Here is a 17119-nt window from a genome sequence, read left to right on the forward strand (position 1 = left end):
TGCAAAAAAAGGTTTTTAGGTCCATTAAGAAAACATTTTTAACTCGATTTATACATAATTACGTAGTAATATAGGTGTTATATAATGATAATACGGTAGTTGGATAATAGTTGGATCGATATTAGTTTCAAGTTTTTTGTATGCATAATGTGAGGTTTTTTCGAAATCTTATGAAGCATAGTTACTGGGAAGAACGCTAATTATAAATTTTTTATTTCATTTAGGAGCTGATTTTGAGCAAGGTGAAACTTGTCAATGTTTTGTCCCCTTCATTGAAATTGCTCAAAGAAGGTTCATTGGTTACTGCCAACCTGAAGCAATCAAAGATCATATCAAGAAGAGCAAAAAGAAAAGCAAGGTATTGGTCCTGAAGCCCTTTCTTTTCTAACGGAAAAGATGAAAAATGGAATTTTGTGTCAAAATTGATGTGGAAATCTCATCTTTTTGTTATTAGGCGATGTTACAAACTTATCCCTACCCGCTGACTATGCAAAAAATTGTAGACTTTCTAATTATTAAACATTCTCATTTTTTTATTAGTTGACGAAGGAGATGAACATTGAAAGTGTTGTTTGTTACGCAAATGAAGATCTCTGTGTTGTCTTGTTACCAGAGCATCGTCACCAAATCGCTTACATGCCAGCTAGAATGGTGAGTTAAAAACAAATATTGGTTTCCAAAACATGATGAGATTTTAGAAACAGGCCATCCACAGATGATGTAATTACTGAAATGAGACACTCAAATTTGGCTGAACTGCTATTGTTTTTGAGTTAATTGTCTATTTATTTTTTCGCTTTTTGTAGCACCTAAACGAAGTCAATGTAACGGTTATGGAAATCAATCACAAAATCAAAGCACAATACGAAAGGTAAGCGGATCATAATCTGTACATTTTCTTCTTGTGGTTGAACATCAAAGGCTGTTTTTTTCAAAAAGTTTTCTTTGGACCAGTTGGAACAAGTTTTTAGCTACAATCATAATTAGATTTTGAATAGCTGGGAAAACTCTTCAACGTTAAAGTTATGCCTTATTTCATTTTTTAATAATATCATCAAGATGAGGCTAGCATCATAGTGGGACGAATCCCAAGATGATACAAGTCATCTGGATGATGGCCGGTCATGCACATCAGGAGTTGTGATAACAGAGATTATAGGATTATTAGTATAGTGTTAAAAGGCCGAAATTAGTCGAAACAAACTGAATGTGATTTGTGTGAGATCTTGCGATTGGATGTCAAAGTTGTCGCTCCTATAATTTTAAACCTTTTTGCTATGAGGGTGGAATATGCAAAAATTTGCATATGTATAAGGTAACTAGAAGGAAGAGCCCCAAGACTGTGCAATTACATGGTTGAATTAAAAGAGAAAAAATCTGGTAGAATGTCTTTGGGGTGAAAATAGACTAAAATTGCAGATTTTATGCAATGAGGACTGCTGTAGCAGAAGATCGTGATGTATAAATGTGAAATTAAAAATGAACAACAGATGAGATGGAGACACCCCCACCAAGGGGGTGCCTGGAGACAGGTGCGGATCCTGGAGTAAGCTCTCCTTGCCACTCTAGAGTCACCCACCATCTCATCCTGGCAAATTTATTTCTGTAGTGCTGCAGCCACTACAGTGTGAACTGAGAAGAGAAAAAAAAAAAAAAAAAAAAAAAGGTTTGATTGATTGATTTGCTACTTGATTGATTGGCTATTTGATTGATTGATTTGCTAATTGATTGACAGGTTGGATGACATGTATCAGAGATGTTGAATCATGATTTTATTAACTCAGATTTGTATATGATGATGATTATCATTGTTTTATCATTGAAAATGTGTCAAAGAGACATAAATGGTGAAAATCAAATAAGTAAGCTACATTGTGAAATAGTACTTGAGCAGGTTTTGAACCTTAGACCCCCATATTCTGATGTGTGAAAGTTATCCATCCACTACACCATCAGGCCTTAGTTACCAGAAAGGAAATATTTTATTATATCTAAAAATGCCGAACGCCCCCTGAATGTATTATTATAAAAAAAAAGGAAGTTTATGAATGGTGGAATAATAGTAAAGTATAGTAGAGAGAAATACGCTTACGTTGACTTGGCGATTGTCAAATGAATAAATAACAGCCAACGAGCGACAGCAACAGCAGCCAAAAAACGGTGACAACAATAGAATAGTAAAAAACAAGTAGAAAATGACTTTAAAAAAACGAATTGATGGCTATTTGTAGCTGAATCAAATTTTCACTGGCGTGGATGCTCTTTGCAGGTTTTATGCGAGTGAGTGATAGAAATTGAAAAAGAGAAAAATTTATGTGTATTGGATGCACCATTTATAAACAGAAACCAAGGAAACGAATATACTGCAATGTCTTCTTCGGCTTTACTATTGTTGCATTTTCCCGTAGCGAATTCCAGGAAGCTGTGGGTCATGTGGGGAAACTGGACGGAAGTAGAAGTGAAAGCGATGGTAAGGTGTTGTTAGTATTGTTTTTTGGAGTAAGTTGGGATTGGGAGTATTCTAAACCGAGCTCTAGTGCCGTTTGAACTTGGAACCTTGGTGTTGTGCTGAAAGAAATCAAGAAAGGGAAAGTGAAAATGGGAGAAGACGAAAGTGAAAGGAGGGGGTGGCAGAAAAAATGTTGAACTAGAGGTCAGGATGATTTAGGATTAACAGAGTATGGAGTGTGTGAAAGACCAGAATATAGTTTTGAAGTATTACTATTTAGAGTAAATTGAAATCAGAAGTATCATAGTGGGGTTCGAACTTGTTGTGCCAGAAGAAATCGAGAAATCGAAAGTGAAAGAAAGAAATCGAAAGTGAAAGAAAGAAATCGAAAGTGAAAAAGAGAAATCGAAAGCGAAAGGACTGCAATCCAAGATGGCGAGGGGACAGCAGAACATGGAGTGTGTGGGAGACCAGAATTGTGCATTGGAGTGCTGCTATTTCGAGTAGGTGAGTTGAAATCGGAAGTGTTCCAGTGGGGTTCGAACTTGGGATAGTAGTGTTGTGATAGAAAAAATCGAGAAAGTGAAGGTGAGGAATCGAAATTGGAAAGGAGCAATAGTGAAAAATCAGGACGATGTAGAGGACAAGAGAGCATGGCATGAGCTCTAGAGTAGAAGACCCAAATGGTGTATTGCTGTTCAGAGTGAAAAGTTAGGATCGGAAGTGCTTTAGTACGGCTCAACCTTGGGATCTCAATGTTGTTCTGGAGGAGATTGAAAAATCGAAAGTGAAAGGAGGAAATCGAGCGTGACTGAGAAAGTATAGAGCTAGACCACATCAAGATGGTGGAGAGTCACCAGAGAAGATTTCGCTGATTAGTCAGAGCGCGACGAGCATTTTTTTCCGATAATTTTTCCTATCCGTCATTCCGTGATTCAGGGGGTATAGGGAGGTAGGGTCAGGGTTGCTAGTAACGGCTTGTCACTGTGCCGGGTGCATACTCGGCGCCTTGGGCTCCGCAGGGTTGCTAGTAACGGCTCGATCATAATTAGATTTTGAATAGCTGGGAAAACTCTACAACGTTGAAGTTATGCCTTATTTCATTTTAGTCTATTTCCTTCTGATTCGATTGGTTCTAATGTTAAACAATTGACACTACATTATTTTCTAAAAATAAAATTCTAATCTACTCCTTAATTAAAAAAAAATATATATACAAAATACTCTCTCTAAAATACAATAAAAAAAATCTAATCTTTAATTTAAATTTATTCAATGAACTTGAGTCCATTATATTGGTTGAGTTTTCTTATTCTCATAAGATGGGAAATCGGACGTGCTGACGACGATACGTGACGCTCCTACTGTAGATATCGTGCTGGCCCTTCCGCGTCTCATTTCCTCGATCCGTGTCTTTCTAGGGCACGGAATCCACCTCCTAAAACATTCAGTTCTTTTATTGATAAACTGAGCATAGTTCTTGTCCATGAAGTAATAAACCCAGGGTATTACCACGAAAGAGCAAAATGTGATGCCCCGGGAAACGGCATTCAGATGTTCGTATATTTTTTCGCTCATGATAGTCTGTAAGATGTTGACGAGTCCGTATGGTAGCCAAATGATAGAAAAGATAAGCCACATACGTTTCGCTACAATGAGGCGCTGTAAATTTGTCTTTTGTGTTTTCCCTAGTTTTCTTTTTCGAATTTCATCATATGATTCTACGAAGCGGATCGCTTTTTTGGTCAGAAAGTTTATGGAGAAGCTACAGTACAATAGCCATGTACACATAGCAGTGATCGTCATCCAAGACGCAGGTGGTTTCTTGCAATGATCCCTGGCCAATATGATATGATACAAGTTATAAAATTTCGGTATACACATTGCTATTACTAAGAAAACGAGGACAATGGTCAGTACATTTTTCTCCATTTTCTTCTTGTGACCTTCGAGCTTGATCGCGAAATAACGCTCGAACGTCAACCCAGCGATACAATGATAGGTTGCGCAGAAGAAGAAGAACAAACAAAAGTTACTGGATAGGTTGAGATACAGTCTGGATGTCTTGAAGAGAGTGTTTGCCGTCTCCAACGGTTGACCTGGAATGGAATAATTAGTGTCGATTGCTTGAGAAATTAACTTTGATCTGTAGTTTTGTGTTAATAGTCGACGATTGTCCTTGATTAGATATGCAACTTTACTTCGATACGGATACGAATTTTACTTATGAAACCAAACCTTCGAATAGAATAAGTGCAGAAAAGAAACCACATTCTTCAATCAGTTTCAAGGTAATAATCCCACAAAAGTAAAGTTCGTCAAAAAGAAACCAAGACAAACTTTGTTGAAACCCAAGTTAAAAGAAAACTATTCTACCTACCTATGATAGAAGCTGTCATAGAGATACCGATTATCGCTTTGTAATAAATCATTCCACCAGGGTGTCTTTTCATTTGAGCAAAATACAACGCCATCACCAGGTTGCTAAGGAAGGCCATTATGGTAACTATGATACCAAAACCACACATTACCATAGTGACAGTATCGTGTACCAGATATAAGGAACAATTCATTTTCTGCTATGTTTTCTTTCGAATACTGATGAATTTTTCATTCTAGATCACAATGTTTTCTTATTCCATCTTGTTGCTTCTCGTTGATTTTTATTAAATTTCTAATATTATTGAGCTCTAGAAAAAAATATATATTGAAAAACACCTTTTGTGCTCAAAGTAGGATAAAGTCCAATTATAGTTTAGCGAAATATTTTATTCCAGGCAAGAAACATCCTCCTCCCAATTCGACCACTCGATAAAATTGAACTTTACTTTGAGAAAGTTGCATAGAAAGTTATTTTTAAAAACGTTTCATTACAGTTGCCTGGCAGTTTGACATATAAAATCCTTCAAAGAATTTCGCTGTGAATTCATTTGTCTAAGTATATGTGAAACCAATCCCCTGTGGATTTAAGAAGCTTACCAACTGAGGATTGTACAGTAAATAGAGTTTGTTCAACATTCAGAAATAAAAGTAATTTCACCTTCCTAGGGGCTGTAACCCCATATTCAACTGTTAAAGGTTACTTCCAACTTTGGCAAAAGAAAAATGAAAGATCGATTTTCAGTTTAGTTTCTTGAACCTAGCTTTTTTACTTAAACAGCTTGAGATTTATTTACTTTTCTATCATTCTTTTCAAAGTTCTTAGAATGATTAATATGGGATTTTTTTTTCCAGTACCAACTTTTCTGATCTGCAGATTAATTAAAGTTCTCTAAACTGAAATCAGTCTCAAATATAATATATTTCACCTGTATAATGAACAGTAACAAAATATAAATCATTCTTTTTGTATACTCTTAATTAACCAAAGAGTTCTAAATTTTCATTTGGTTGTAGTAAATTAAAATTATCATCAATATGTAAATGCTGTATCAGGTTTCATTTTATTAAAAGGCTGAACGCCTTTTCAATGGCTAAAAAACGGTTTTTTTCCCAAGAAATCTCCAAATTTTTTAATTCGCTATCTCGAAAGTTCATTTCTACCTTGCTTCCCTTTTTGTATCCTCGTTTAATCCTGTCGATTGGCACGAGAACAGGAGAGTTTATTGTCAGCTTCAACCCTCGTTACAAGTTACTCTTTGAATGCTCCCTTTAAAAGTTGTATATAGGTTTTGTAAGGCTTGACCCTCAAATAAAAAAGATCTTCTCAGTGTTAAGACTTGAAAATTTCCTTAATTAAAAATGTTGGTCTAAAATCTTTTGTGACAATCAATTTCAACCTAACAGTGTTTCTAATTACGTCCATTGTTCAACCTTCTTATCTGCAGAACTTCAGATTATGGAATTCTTGTCAGCAACCTTGATCAAGCTGAGAGTACCGAAGACCCGACAAACATTAAAGTTGGCTCCATTGTCAACGCTGTGTAAGAATAATAATTTATTAATCTCTTTGCATTGAATTCTCTTTCCTTAGTGACGTCGACGACCGTTATATCCATAAGCTTGTTTCTATTGTCTAGCATAAGTTTTAGTGAAGTACTCTCGTAAATTAACTCGGTTTACTCAATGAAACTTTCTTGGCTTTTTCTCTTAGGATCAAAGGTATCAAACCGAACCAACTAAGTGTGACTATGTGTAATGGGCATCTTCGTGGACGAGTTCACATCTCTAATGTTTTTGATGACTTTAATGAGGTATTTCTGCTAATTAAGATCTCATTATTTGCATAGTGTTTTGAAACCAGCCTCCCCCCTTCAGCTATTCTGAATAAAGGCACCCACAAAATATCGAAGCCTGATTTAACTGAAAGATGGAAACTTTATCATTTGGTGTAAGAACATTTTGTTCAAGTCCGTGAAGATATTCTTATTGGAATTACCTCGCTCCTTTCCTTTCAATCCAGGGAGATCAAATCTTAAAAGACTATACACCATCACAAATCATTAAAACAAAAGTGGTTGCCTTCAAAGATGTCAAAACACACAAGTATTTACATCATTATTAAATTTTATTCTCATGTTAGGCAATTGTACTGGTTTTGTTTCATCAACTTATTCAAAGAGCCGTCTTAATTGTGCGATCACTCGATTTTCGGCAATGCTCTGGCAGGTCGCAAGTTTATTGACTCTATCTGAATAATTGCATCATATATTTCTGTTACATGTTTAGCTATTTGGCAGTAACAAGCACCCATAAAACAATTCATTACGCCGAACTAACTTTGAAGAAAAGGTACTTTATTTGCTTCTTCCGGGGAGCCTTTTTTACGAATTTTTTCAAAATATTTCCCACGACGTCTCACGCATGCATCCTTTTTAACGGTAGCTAAACAATCTCTTGGGAAAGCTCTCGAGATATCCTCGTTTAAATTATGGTCTTTAGTCTGAACCCACACGTCCGGAAAGAGTTTTTAAAGTCCTATAAATTTTATGGAGTTCCAAGTTTGTCATAACATCATGGTGTACTTTATTCTTTCATCAGTGATATGGAGAAATCTAGTGACGAATTCACGGACGGGAAACAAAGCCAACTCACTGATTTCGAAAAGGGAAAAGAAGTCAACTGCTTCGTCACTGGGGTAAGTGAAAATTGTTACCCAGCTTAAAGGTCTCTTTTGCATTTAATTATCAAATTATTCTTTTATGACTTGTCAAACTCCGCCATCCCCAAATTTGTTATTACGTACCTTAGTTAGAATAATCAATAAATGTTTATACCAGTTATAGTCACAACTCAGTTTTTTTTCTCTTGGCACTAGACATCACCTAGAACGTCAAAAACTAAATCGTTTACTCTATTTACCCTAACCTTCTCATTTTTATCTATCTACAGTTGAACAAGTATGATATCCAAGTTTGTGTCGACCCTTTTATCAGAGGAAAAATTCCAATACTGATGTCTTCCAAAGATTCAAAGGTGAGGAAATGACAAATTTCGTTCGCTAATAACTGAATTAATTTTGAAATCATAAAACTGTTCTTTTATCAACACCCGATGGTGGCTAGTGAAACACTTACAAAGATATCTTTACAGTGTTTCTAAACCAATGTAAGATGATAACTTCAACACAACGTAAAGAGAATTTTTCACCGGTGTCGTTTACTTTTTTTAACAAGATAATATAACTTCAAGAAGCTTTTTAAAGTACGTGCGCTAACTGATAACGATTCATCAATTAGTTTATTAATGAAAGGTTGGGCTGTTTCCTCGCGATCCGTAGATTTATTGGTAATCATTTATTCAATAGTCACATTATCATATTATAAACCTCACAAACTGAAGAAACAATTCATTAATCTTATCTTGATATTTCGTAAACAAAATGCCATATAACATCATATAATATAAAACATGTTCTGATTTTAAAGATTCTTAGCACTGACAGTACTACCCACAATAAATTAAATATGTTGCAAAATCATAACCGACTATACCCGTTATGCGGCTGAATACAAACTTAACTTCCTGCCTCGTTAGCGTAATGTATGGTTTTGTTTGAATAAACTTCCTCACTCTCGGCTTAACTTCTTTTTAAATACTGCCTCTTTAATTGGTCGAATCAATCTGAAAAGTTATTGTCTTAAATGCCAATTCAAGTCCTGGAACCATTTCAGGTTCTTAACCATCTTTCAAATTCATACTTTTGATTTATAAACACGTGACTAGCGCAGACTACCGAGGTATAATTTACAGCAAGCGGAGCTTACAACTGACTTTGATAAATATTGGTTTCACAAATCAAAACTGGAAACAATTTTCCTCGTCCGTATTGTATAGAATCTTTGTGTTTTTTGGACCTACTTCCGGGTGCCCCGGCGGAGGTTCTATAAATTAACCCATGTCCGTTCGTCCGTTCGTCCTTTCGTTCGTTCGTCCGTCTGTTACCATTTTTTTCTGATTTTTTGCACAATGATGCAAAATGGCAATGCTCAAAATGTGACGGAGCCAGATTTTTAAGGAAAATTATTTTGGGCAAATTTGGACCAAAAACAGCTTTAAAGGTTTTTTGAGCCTGAATGGTTTAAGTGATTTTCGTATTTGGGGAAATTCCTTTTTACCATTTTACATTATTCAACACACAAGCTTTATTTTTCCATTCTGAATTTTTGTACAATTATTGTCACTTTTTTCTTATTTTCATCTGATGTTAATCATTAGGTAGGTCCATTCAGCATGTTGCTTGTTTTGTTTGTTAGGATTATGATAAACTGAAGAGCAAATATCCAAATGGTACTGCATTGAAAGCCTCAATCACAGATGTTGATGAAAAACACAAACTATTAGTGCTGTCCAGAATCGGTTAGTAGAATCCTATTCCCATAAAGGTTGCTATGTTATTGTTACATTTTATTCAGTAGTGTAGATTTGGTTATAACTAAAGAAGCCACGCAAAATCACAATATCATAATTATATGCTATTCAGTTTGTTAAACTGGATGATAAAGAAAATTACTCCATTGAAATATTCCATGTTGTACCCAAAAACAGTCCTTCTTTATTGTCAAACCAGCTAGTATACCGTTCTGGTGGAAAAATTAATCTTACCATTTACCACCATATTTTCTCTGGTGATGTAACAAACGAACGAACGCAAAAAAGACGCAATTTTCTAACCAAAAGATTTTGCTTTGTGGTTAGCACAAATCGATGCAAATGGGTGATTGGACACGTCAAACAGAGCTTCGAACGGAAGATATAATAATGCGCTAAAAAATTCAATTGCACTCACTAAACCTCTGGACCTGAAGCGTACTGAACAAAAGTCTTCAAACTATATAATAAATAAGAAAATAAATGAATTTTCTCGAGGTTATTAGAAACGGAAAATAAAATAACTCTACGAATTCACTGTGACAATCATAACAATTCTTTTAACCTCTTTTTTTTCTTTACCTGCCTTTTTCTGCGCTATCTGATGTTGGAAGCATTCTATGGTTAATGCACAAACACAGGCAGATAAAACTTGATACGTATCTCGTAACTTTCTAATGGCCGTTCGTCATCTATAATCATCTTAGATCATTAGACGAATGTTACGACAAAAGCAGCATCCAATAAAAGCTCAAAGAAATTAAAAATGTTGCTCGTTCTGTTAACAAAAGGAAGCAAAGAACTGAATAGGGTAAGAGCGATCAGAGTGACCCAATCGCCCTTCAAAACAATACAACATCGTGCATTTCAATCTAAAACATTAAAACCAAACAAATATCACAAAATGTCGAGCATACAGTAGTCAACACATGAAAAATATGAATTCAGGAAAATCTCACTCAAGGCAATCAACCCAAAATAAATGATTTCTAATTGTTTGATAATTAAAAGACGCAATTCTAATATCCCGTACCGTATAATTTCAAATTGGTTAATTCCTCTTTCCTCCCTGAAGTTTTTTGTTTATTTTATTGCCTTATTGCCTTGCCTTCAAAGAATCCAACCCCTTTCATTCGATCCAATTCCCACCGAGATTGTACGAATTCCCGCCCATGTATTATGATTTATTTGAGAGATTGATGCATGCAGCCGAATCCTTGCCTTGTTTCAACAAACTATAAATATACGTATCATTCAAAGTCTGTTTCAATTCATATCAACTTCACTCCTTATTGTAGCCGAACGTTAAGATTTTGCAACTTTAATGATCTGCTTTAAAAACTGTTTTCCTGTGTTTTGAACCACTGGTTTCCTTTCCTAACTGAAACAATTTTGTCGTCTTAACAGCCGGATATTGTTGGGCCATGTCATTTCATTTCCACCTGATCCTTACACAAAGAAAATTGTTAACTCCTCTCCTTCTACACCTTTTTTCAATTTGTAGACTCAATTCGGGCTCAAATGATGAAATTTATTAAGCTGAAAATATTTCAAATCACACATTCACTGAAAAGATTATCGCGTACTAAATCCTTTTTCTGTTCACACTTCTGATTTCCTCATTTTTCGAATGATATTTCGATGTGCTTTTTACACTTCCACACTATGACTTCGTACGTAATTAAATCAAAAAAGTGTTTTGATTAGGTTTTAAACCTCTCGCTGATCACTACCCTTAGAGAAAATGGTTTTAAAAGGCCCACAGTTAGACTAACAAAGATTGGTGAATTGAACATTTTGGTTTGTTTTTCTTACTTTCGCTAACAAATCGAAGTTTAAAGTAGGTTTTCTTAACACCAATACAGCCCACGTAATAATACTACCAAAAATCATACTCTCTTGAAACAACCTTTCGGCATGTCATATTTAACCTCAAAAATGTAAATGAAAAGTAACATAATGCTTTCGAAAGTACATTGAATCATGACAAGCATCATTTTGGATGTTTTATTTTTGTCATACGATTGCCACTATCATTTGGCAAGTTTATTCAATGTGAACTGAAATCCCTTTATTGCTTGACAATCTTAATTCATTGCAATCAAATGAACTCTCTTCATCAACTTTGTACCTCTCTTTAAATAAACTTGAAATTGAAACTCGTGATGATGACACTGCTGACAATGATGAGTCTTCGCCTACTAAGTGTTTACGTATATGATAAAACATACCTACTTCTCACATAGAAAGGTTTTTATGTATTTTTAAAATTCCACTAAGTTTTTACAATGTTTACCAAACAGACTGAAGAAAATGAAAATCAGAAGTTCTTTTATGCTTCTCTGTTGTCCATGTCATCTAAAAGTTTTAGCATAAATTGACGAGACTCAATGTTTAACAGTAAACAGTACATGTGCTAATGTATAATTCTTTAACTCCCTTAATAGGTCAACCATCTGATCTGCTTAAGAAACACTCCAACGTCGTCGGTCGGATCACAAAAAGCTTGAAAAATGGTTTGTTAATTGAACTGCCCAATCAGAAAGCTGGGTTGGCTCACGTGACCGAATTATCAGACACTTTCGTGGATAATCCACTGGATCAGCATAAATTGAATACTTATGTCGAGTAAGTAATAACTTTTTTTGTCATTACTCCTTTTTGTGTAACTCGTATATTTTTGTTGCATACAGTTTTTATCTTGATTTTCGAGCATAAAGAGGTTGACAAACTTAATGTCCCGTTTTACTGGTTTTCTATCTCAGTAGCCGTAACGTCTACTTGAAGTTATGGAATTTCATACTTTCAAAACACAAAACCTTTTACGCCCACCCATCTCAACGCTTTACGCCCATCCATCTCAACGCTTTACGCCCACCCATCTCAACGCTTTACGCCCACCCATCTCAACGTTTTACGCCCACCCATCTCAACGCTTTCAAATGTAATGATGCCAAAAACATAACTAAAGTGTATTACGATGGTTGCCTTCTGCTAAAAAATTTCCTCTATGACATATATTTCGTGATCCTCCCCACTCAAAGGAAAAACTTGTAACCTTTCACACAATTCAGCCTGTATAAGACGACAGGTAAAGTTTTTTTAAGATTTTTAAAATTTTCAACTTTTAACAGAAACTTAAAAAACCAAAAAATTGTCAGCAAACCCTCTTCATTCAGCTCTTTTAGTTGCTGACATTTCCATCTTGGAAATGATTTTAATTTTTTTGAACAACAATTATCCCCTTGAAAATTCAAATAGTTGAAATTCCTCTATGAAACAAGTGGTTACATAACTTTTGGCATACTCCGCAAACCAATTGCTGAATATGGAAATTGCAAAGAAAAAAACAATTTACCATTAATATTTCAACTGTAAGTGATACCGATAAAATGCGGCATACTGTTCTATTTCTTATTATCTCTTTAGATGCCAAATAATTCACGTTGACACAAAGAATAATCATATTGACCTCTCCTTACGACAATCGAGGTATAATAATGTTATGGAATAGTAGGAATGCTTTTTTCGGATATGAAAAATGATTTTGTTCTATCGGGCAAAGAATAAAAGAGAATCGTCTTAGTTTGGAAAAGGTTAGCCACTTTCACATGGCGGTCACATGGTCAAGAATTAGTTATACAAAATTAGTATTGGAAAACTTTACTCGATTTACATTGCTTCTGTATAAAATCAGTGTTAGGTTAAATCTCTCCTTACGGAGGCTCCTAACTGTAGGCCAACAAATAAGTGAATAATTGAATTAACTTAACTCCTTACTTAAATCTCCGATAAAATACAGTATTATGGTCTGACCTCGCCTGATGTTTTAAATAACGATACTTATCATGATATTTCGAGTCTTTAATAACCGCATAATAACCCTAAAATGAACTTCATATGCAAACTCTCCCCCACCGGCCCTCGATAACGTTCGTTTTTTTACTCAAAGGAAAAGATTTTTTCGGTAGTATATCCATTCCTGTCACTCAAATCATTCTTTCTTTTTTTTGCATCTTTTTCAGAATTCTTGGTCAAGAAAGTGTCACCGAAGGTAATTCTTATAATTATAAAGCAATTCAATTGTCTAGTACACTTCTTAATGCATTGACATTGTTGCTTCAAAAAAAAAAGAATGGAAAAAGGCTTTTTATTTCCGAGATTCGCGTAGAGAAAATGAAGGGCATTTATTTAAGAGAATGAAGAAAAAAAACGCCCTCTTTGAGATGACTGTGCTATTCAATTTCGAGTTTCACTACCCATAAGTAAATCAAAACATAATGGTTAGCGAATACTATACATGTTCCGTTTCTCCCTCTTTGACAGCCACTATCTCTGTTCTTCCTTAAATCTTCAATATCAAATGGTTAGTTTCCAGTATTATCCAATATTGAGCAATATATATTCATAGTTGTAAAAAATCGAAAAAATATTCAAAGAGGTCTGGTTTTGGAAAGAGAATTAATGTTCGCACGTTAATTTTAGATTTCACAATTCAATTTTTATAAGGAGAGATATTATTGATATATGGGCAGTATAGGCTTAAACAACGTTCTTAAAATTTGATTTTTTTCCCGATCATTAAAAATGAAAAAAATCTTCGAGAAATTGAAGGTTCTGAGAAATTTGACTGCCCTTCGTAATTTTTCCAATTTTTTTTCTCGATACTTTTTAATCACTCGTCTTAATGATCGATCAAGGATTTCAATATTTATTAAAGGTTTTCATATCCAAACTTTTCTAAAAAAGAGAGTATAAAGACAAATTTGACCTCAAAATATCCTCTCATTACAACTGAAACAGTTTCGAATTCGCACCATTCTTGTCTTTTCCGGTGTTTTATTCTTAGCATCTTTAAAGTGTCTCATTCAAGGTTACCTCATTAACTAACCACATGTTTGATTTGCTATCAAGTCCCATTACGTTCTTCATTTGATGGCGGTCAAACTGCTATTATTGTACTCATTTCTATGGTAGTTAAACTCAACAGACTGACAACAATGTCCATTACATGGATTGTCAAATTGCCTTTAAATCACTCGATCCAAAATGAGTTAGTCTTTAACATTTTGGGTGTCAGCCGGCGAAATTAGCTTCCTTAAGAAAGATCAATGTGCACATTAGGCTTGCAGCTTTTTGGAACAAGTTCCGTAACGATAAAGTGATAAATAAATCGTTGTGGTTTGTAAAAATGTACCCTATGTCAAACATTTTCGTTTCGGAACGATGTGGGGAACTTGAAAGTCTTACAGACTTAACCAAACAAAAACTAGATGTCTCCCTCCCCTTCGAATATATCCCTCATCAAACTAATTGTTATTACAGGTATCGACAAGGTTGTCAATGGTTACGACGATCTTAAAGAAGGAGATATTATTCGTGGTTATGTCAAAGCGTGTACTAAAGTTGGTGTCTTTGTAAGGTATGTTTATTTTTAATATTGTATAAATAGGGGGGGGGTCGGTAGTAAAATCTCAGACATATATGAGTAGTAAAAGGATTTTTACGAATTTTTATATACCACCCAGACTCTTGGAAGAGGTATTTTAATACCCTGGTAGTAAAAGTTTTTGGGACAATTTGTCATGGAGACCACCTACTTTTTCGTTGCTTTTAGGACTGATTTTACAAATAAAGCTAAAAAATGATTATTTCTGTGACACATTTGTCACTTAGTGCAAAAATTAATGTTTTGCCGTTAGAATCAAAGTCTTTTTTATATTGACAAAAAATTTCGAGGATTTTTTGTTTGCAGCAAACAACTTTCCAACAGAAAATTTTTTCAAATTATAAAAATTTTCAGATTTTTTCGGAAAAGTCATCCAAAAAATTGAGAGAATTACAATAATATAGCTAAAATTTGCTAATTTTACCAGTTTAACTACCGTGGTAGTAAAATTTTTTCAACATTTAACACATAGATACCACCCATTTTAGTATTTAACTACCCAGGGTGGTAGAAGTTTTTTTCGATTTTTCTTCATACCACCACCGTAGTAAACGTCATTATGAGATTTTACTACCGACCCCTCCCCCCTGGTATAAACCAAATAATGATTTTCTGGGGAAGTTAACCAAAATCTTTTAAGTATTTTTCATGTGCAAAATATGAACTGATTGAAATAATATGCTGTCGCATCGAAGTGGTAGCGGCAAGCCAACGTAACGAAGGTTTACTACTTATAATTGAACCATTAGTTATCAGACTCAAGTCCGCACGATACCTAAATATTTGGCTGTCTCATAAAATTTCCATACAGGAGGCGGTGGATGAACCTTTTCAAATCCAAATAAATTTCTTGGAAATTTGTGGATACCTCCTGGAAAATGGCAAAATTAGCAAAAGAAAGAAAACCATTGGAAGATTTTTTTTGCATGCCTTGAAGTAAGGGGAAAAGCCCCGGAAATTTTAGAATAACATTTTAACCCCGTGGAAAAATGAAAAACACTTCTTTAGACCCCTTGGAAGTTCTGCTCAGATTACCCCCTAGAAAAGTTCGTCCACCCCCTCCCCTGTATGTTTATAAAAATAGAATTGCCCATTTTACTACAGCTGTGTCTCTGTAACTCGAACCTCTATAAATCGAATGTCTCCTTAACTCGAACAAGTTTTCTAGGACATTCGGTTAATAATGTCTTATAAACCTTACTTTACAACTCGAAATTTCTTTAACTCGAACAAATTTGCATTCGCCGTGCGGTTCAAGTTATAGAGCCTCAACTATAGCTCTGAATTTATCTATATATTAATAGCGGTAGTCTGTATGTCGTTTTGTCTTTCTTTTTTTCTTTCTGTCTGTGCTACTTTCGTTTTCGTACGCAATGTTTTTGTTCTTTTAAAAGATGACTTTTGCTTCTTGCTCCACAAATGTGTTAAATCAGATTCGCGCCGTTTTATAAAGACTGTTTTGATTGATAGATTAGACTTTTCTTTTTTTTCTTTCTTTTCTTATTGTTTTATGTTTTTGAATGTAAAGTAATTAACGACCTTATTTGATTTGAGACATTCGAATTCTTTTCAAAACAAAAGAAAATCTTTTAAAAAGAATCTGTTATGTTAAAGAAAAGAACAAATATAAAATAAAACACAAGAATCACATAACAAGTTTGTTAGAACAGCAACATTAAAAATACATTCAAAAGGCGGTAAAAACTAGAATTCTTTCTTCGTAAAAAGGGACCTTTAAACATGTATGTCGATAATTATTTTGCTGTAAATCTAAGTCATTGTTGAATTTGAAAAATTACTGAAGTTATGAGGAAGTTATTTTATAAAAAACAACATAAAATTGCGCTATCACGCATTTTTGTCTGCGTGTCCTAGCTGCCTTCCGGGGGGACTATGGTTGCGAGCTGACTTTCGGCCCTGCCCCTCGGACCCTTAGCAGAATAAAGAGGAGAAGAAACAAGGGAAATTGTGTGAATTTTAATTCACTTTTTGGAACTAATTTGACCAAATTTCTATCTTTCTGGGGGCGAAAAGTTGAATTTTCCTATTTTTCCAATTCTTAGTGGGACTGAAGTTTGATTTTCCGATTTTTCAAACTGCCATGTTTCAAAAAAGGCACCTTTAAGGCCGGCACATACCCATACCCTTCTCTTGCCTAAGTACCCCCTCCCCCGGGCTGCCTTATATCGAAGAATCGCGTGTCATGTCTATTATTTCACTCCGCTTATCTTGACATCAAAGTTTTCCTAAACATCAAGAACTACGGCAAATATAACACGAGCGAAGCGAGAAAAGAAATCCAATTGCAGAGAGCCGTCTCGGACGTCGCTGGTCACCGGTATGGTGTAATTTGGGAATGACGCCCTTTCTGTTTTCTGATTATTTTTGCCACAAAAATCTTTTTCAAAATA

The 17119-nt window shown here is 34.8% G+C and overlaps 2 protein-coding genes across 2 annotated transcripts in view; one reads left to right on the plus strand and one right to left on the minus strand.

Annotated features, from left to right (window-relative positions):
* The window catches only part of LOC136803080 (protein RRP5 homolog), a 49546-nt gene that overhangs the window by 16833 nt on the left and 15594 nt on the right, over positions 1-17119 (plus strand). The window contains exons 23-36 of the mRNA XM_067059829.1: positions 225-358; positions 541-651; positions 807-871; positions 6277-6372; positions 6543-6642; positions 6852-6934; positions 7118-7180; positions 7430-7526; positions 7781-7864; positions 9145-9247; positions 11707-11887; positions 12689-12751; positions 13285-13313; positions 14585-14681. Of these exons, the coding sequence (XP_066915930.1) occupies positions 225-358; positions 541-651; positions 807-871; positions 6277-6372; positions 6543-6642; positions 6852-6934; positions 7118-7180; positions 7430-7526; positions 7781-7864; positions 9145-9247; positions 11707-11887; positions 12689-12751; positions 13285-13313; positions 14585-14681 (1306 nt within the window). The remainder of the gene's footprint in view (positions 1-224; positions 359-540; positions 652-806; positions 872-6276; positions 6373-6542; positions 6643-6851; positions 6935-7117; positions 7181-7429; positions 7527-7780; positions 7865-9144; positions 9248-11706; positions 11888-12688; positions 12752-13284; positions 13314-14584; positions 14682-17119) is intronic.
* Positions 3538-5601, minus strand: LOC136803082 (uncharacterized). Its single transcript, XM_067059832.1, has 2 exons — positions 4830-5601; positions 3538-4548 (listed from the first exon to the last, which is right to left on the minus strand). Exons 1-2 carry the CDS (start codon positions 5020-5022, stop codon positions 3740-3742), a joined length of 1002 nt encoding a protein of 333 aa, XP_066915933.1. The 5' UTR covers positions 5023-5601; the 3' UTR covers positions 3538-3739.

This window comes from Clytia hemisphaerica, unplaced genomic scaffold (assembly GCF_902728285.1).
Source record: "Clytia hemisphaerica strain Z4C2 unplaced genomic scaffold, Clytia hemisphaerica genome assembly, whole genome shotgun sequence".
In the NCBI taxonomy this organism is placed as follows: Eukaryota; Metazoa; Cnidaria; class Hydrozoa; order Leptothecata; family Clytiidae; genus Clytia; species Clytia hemisphaerica.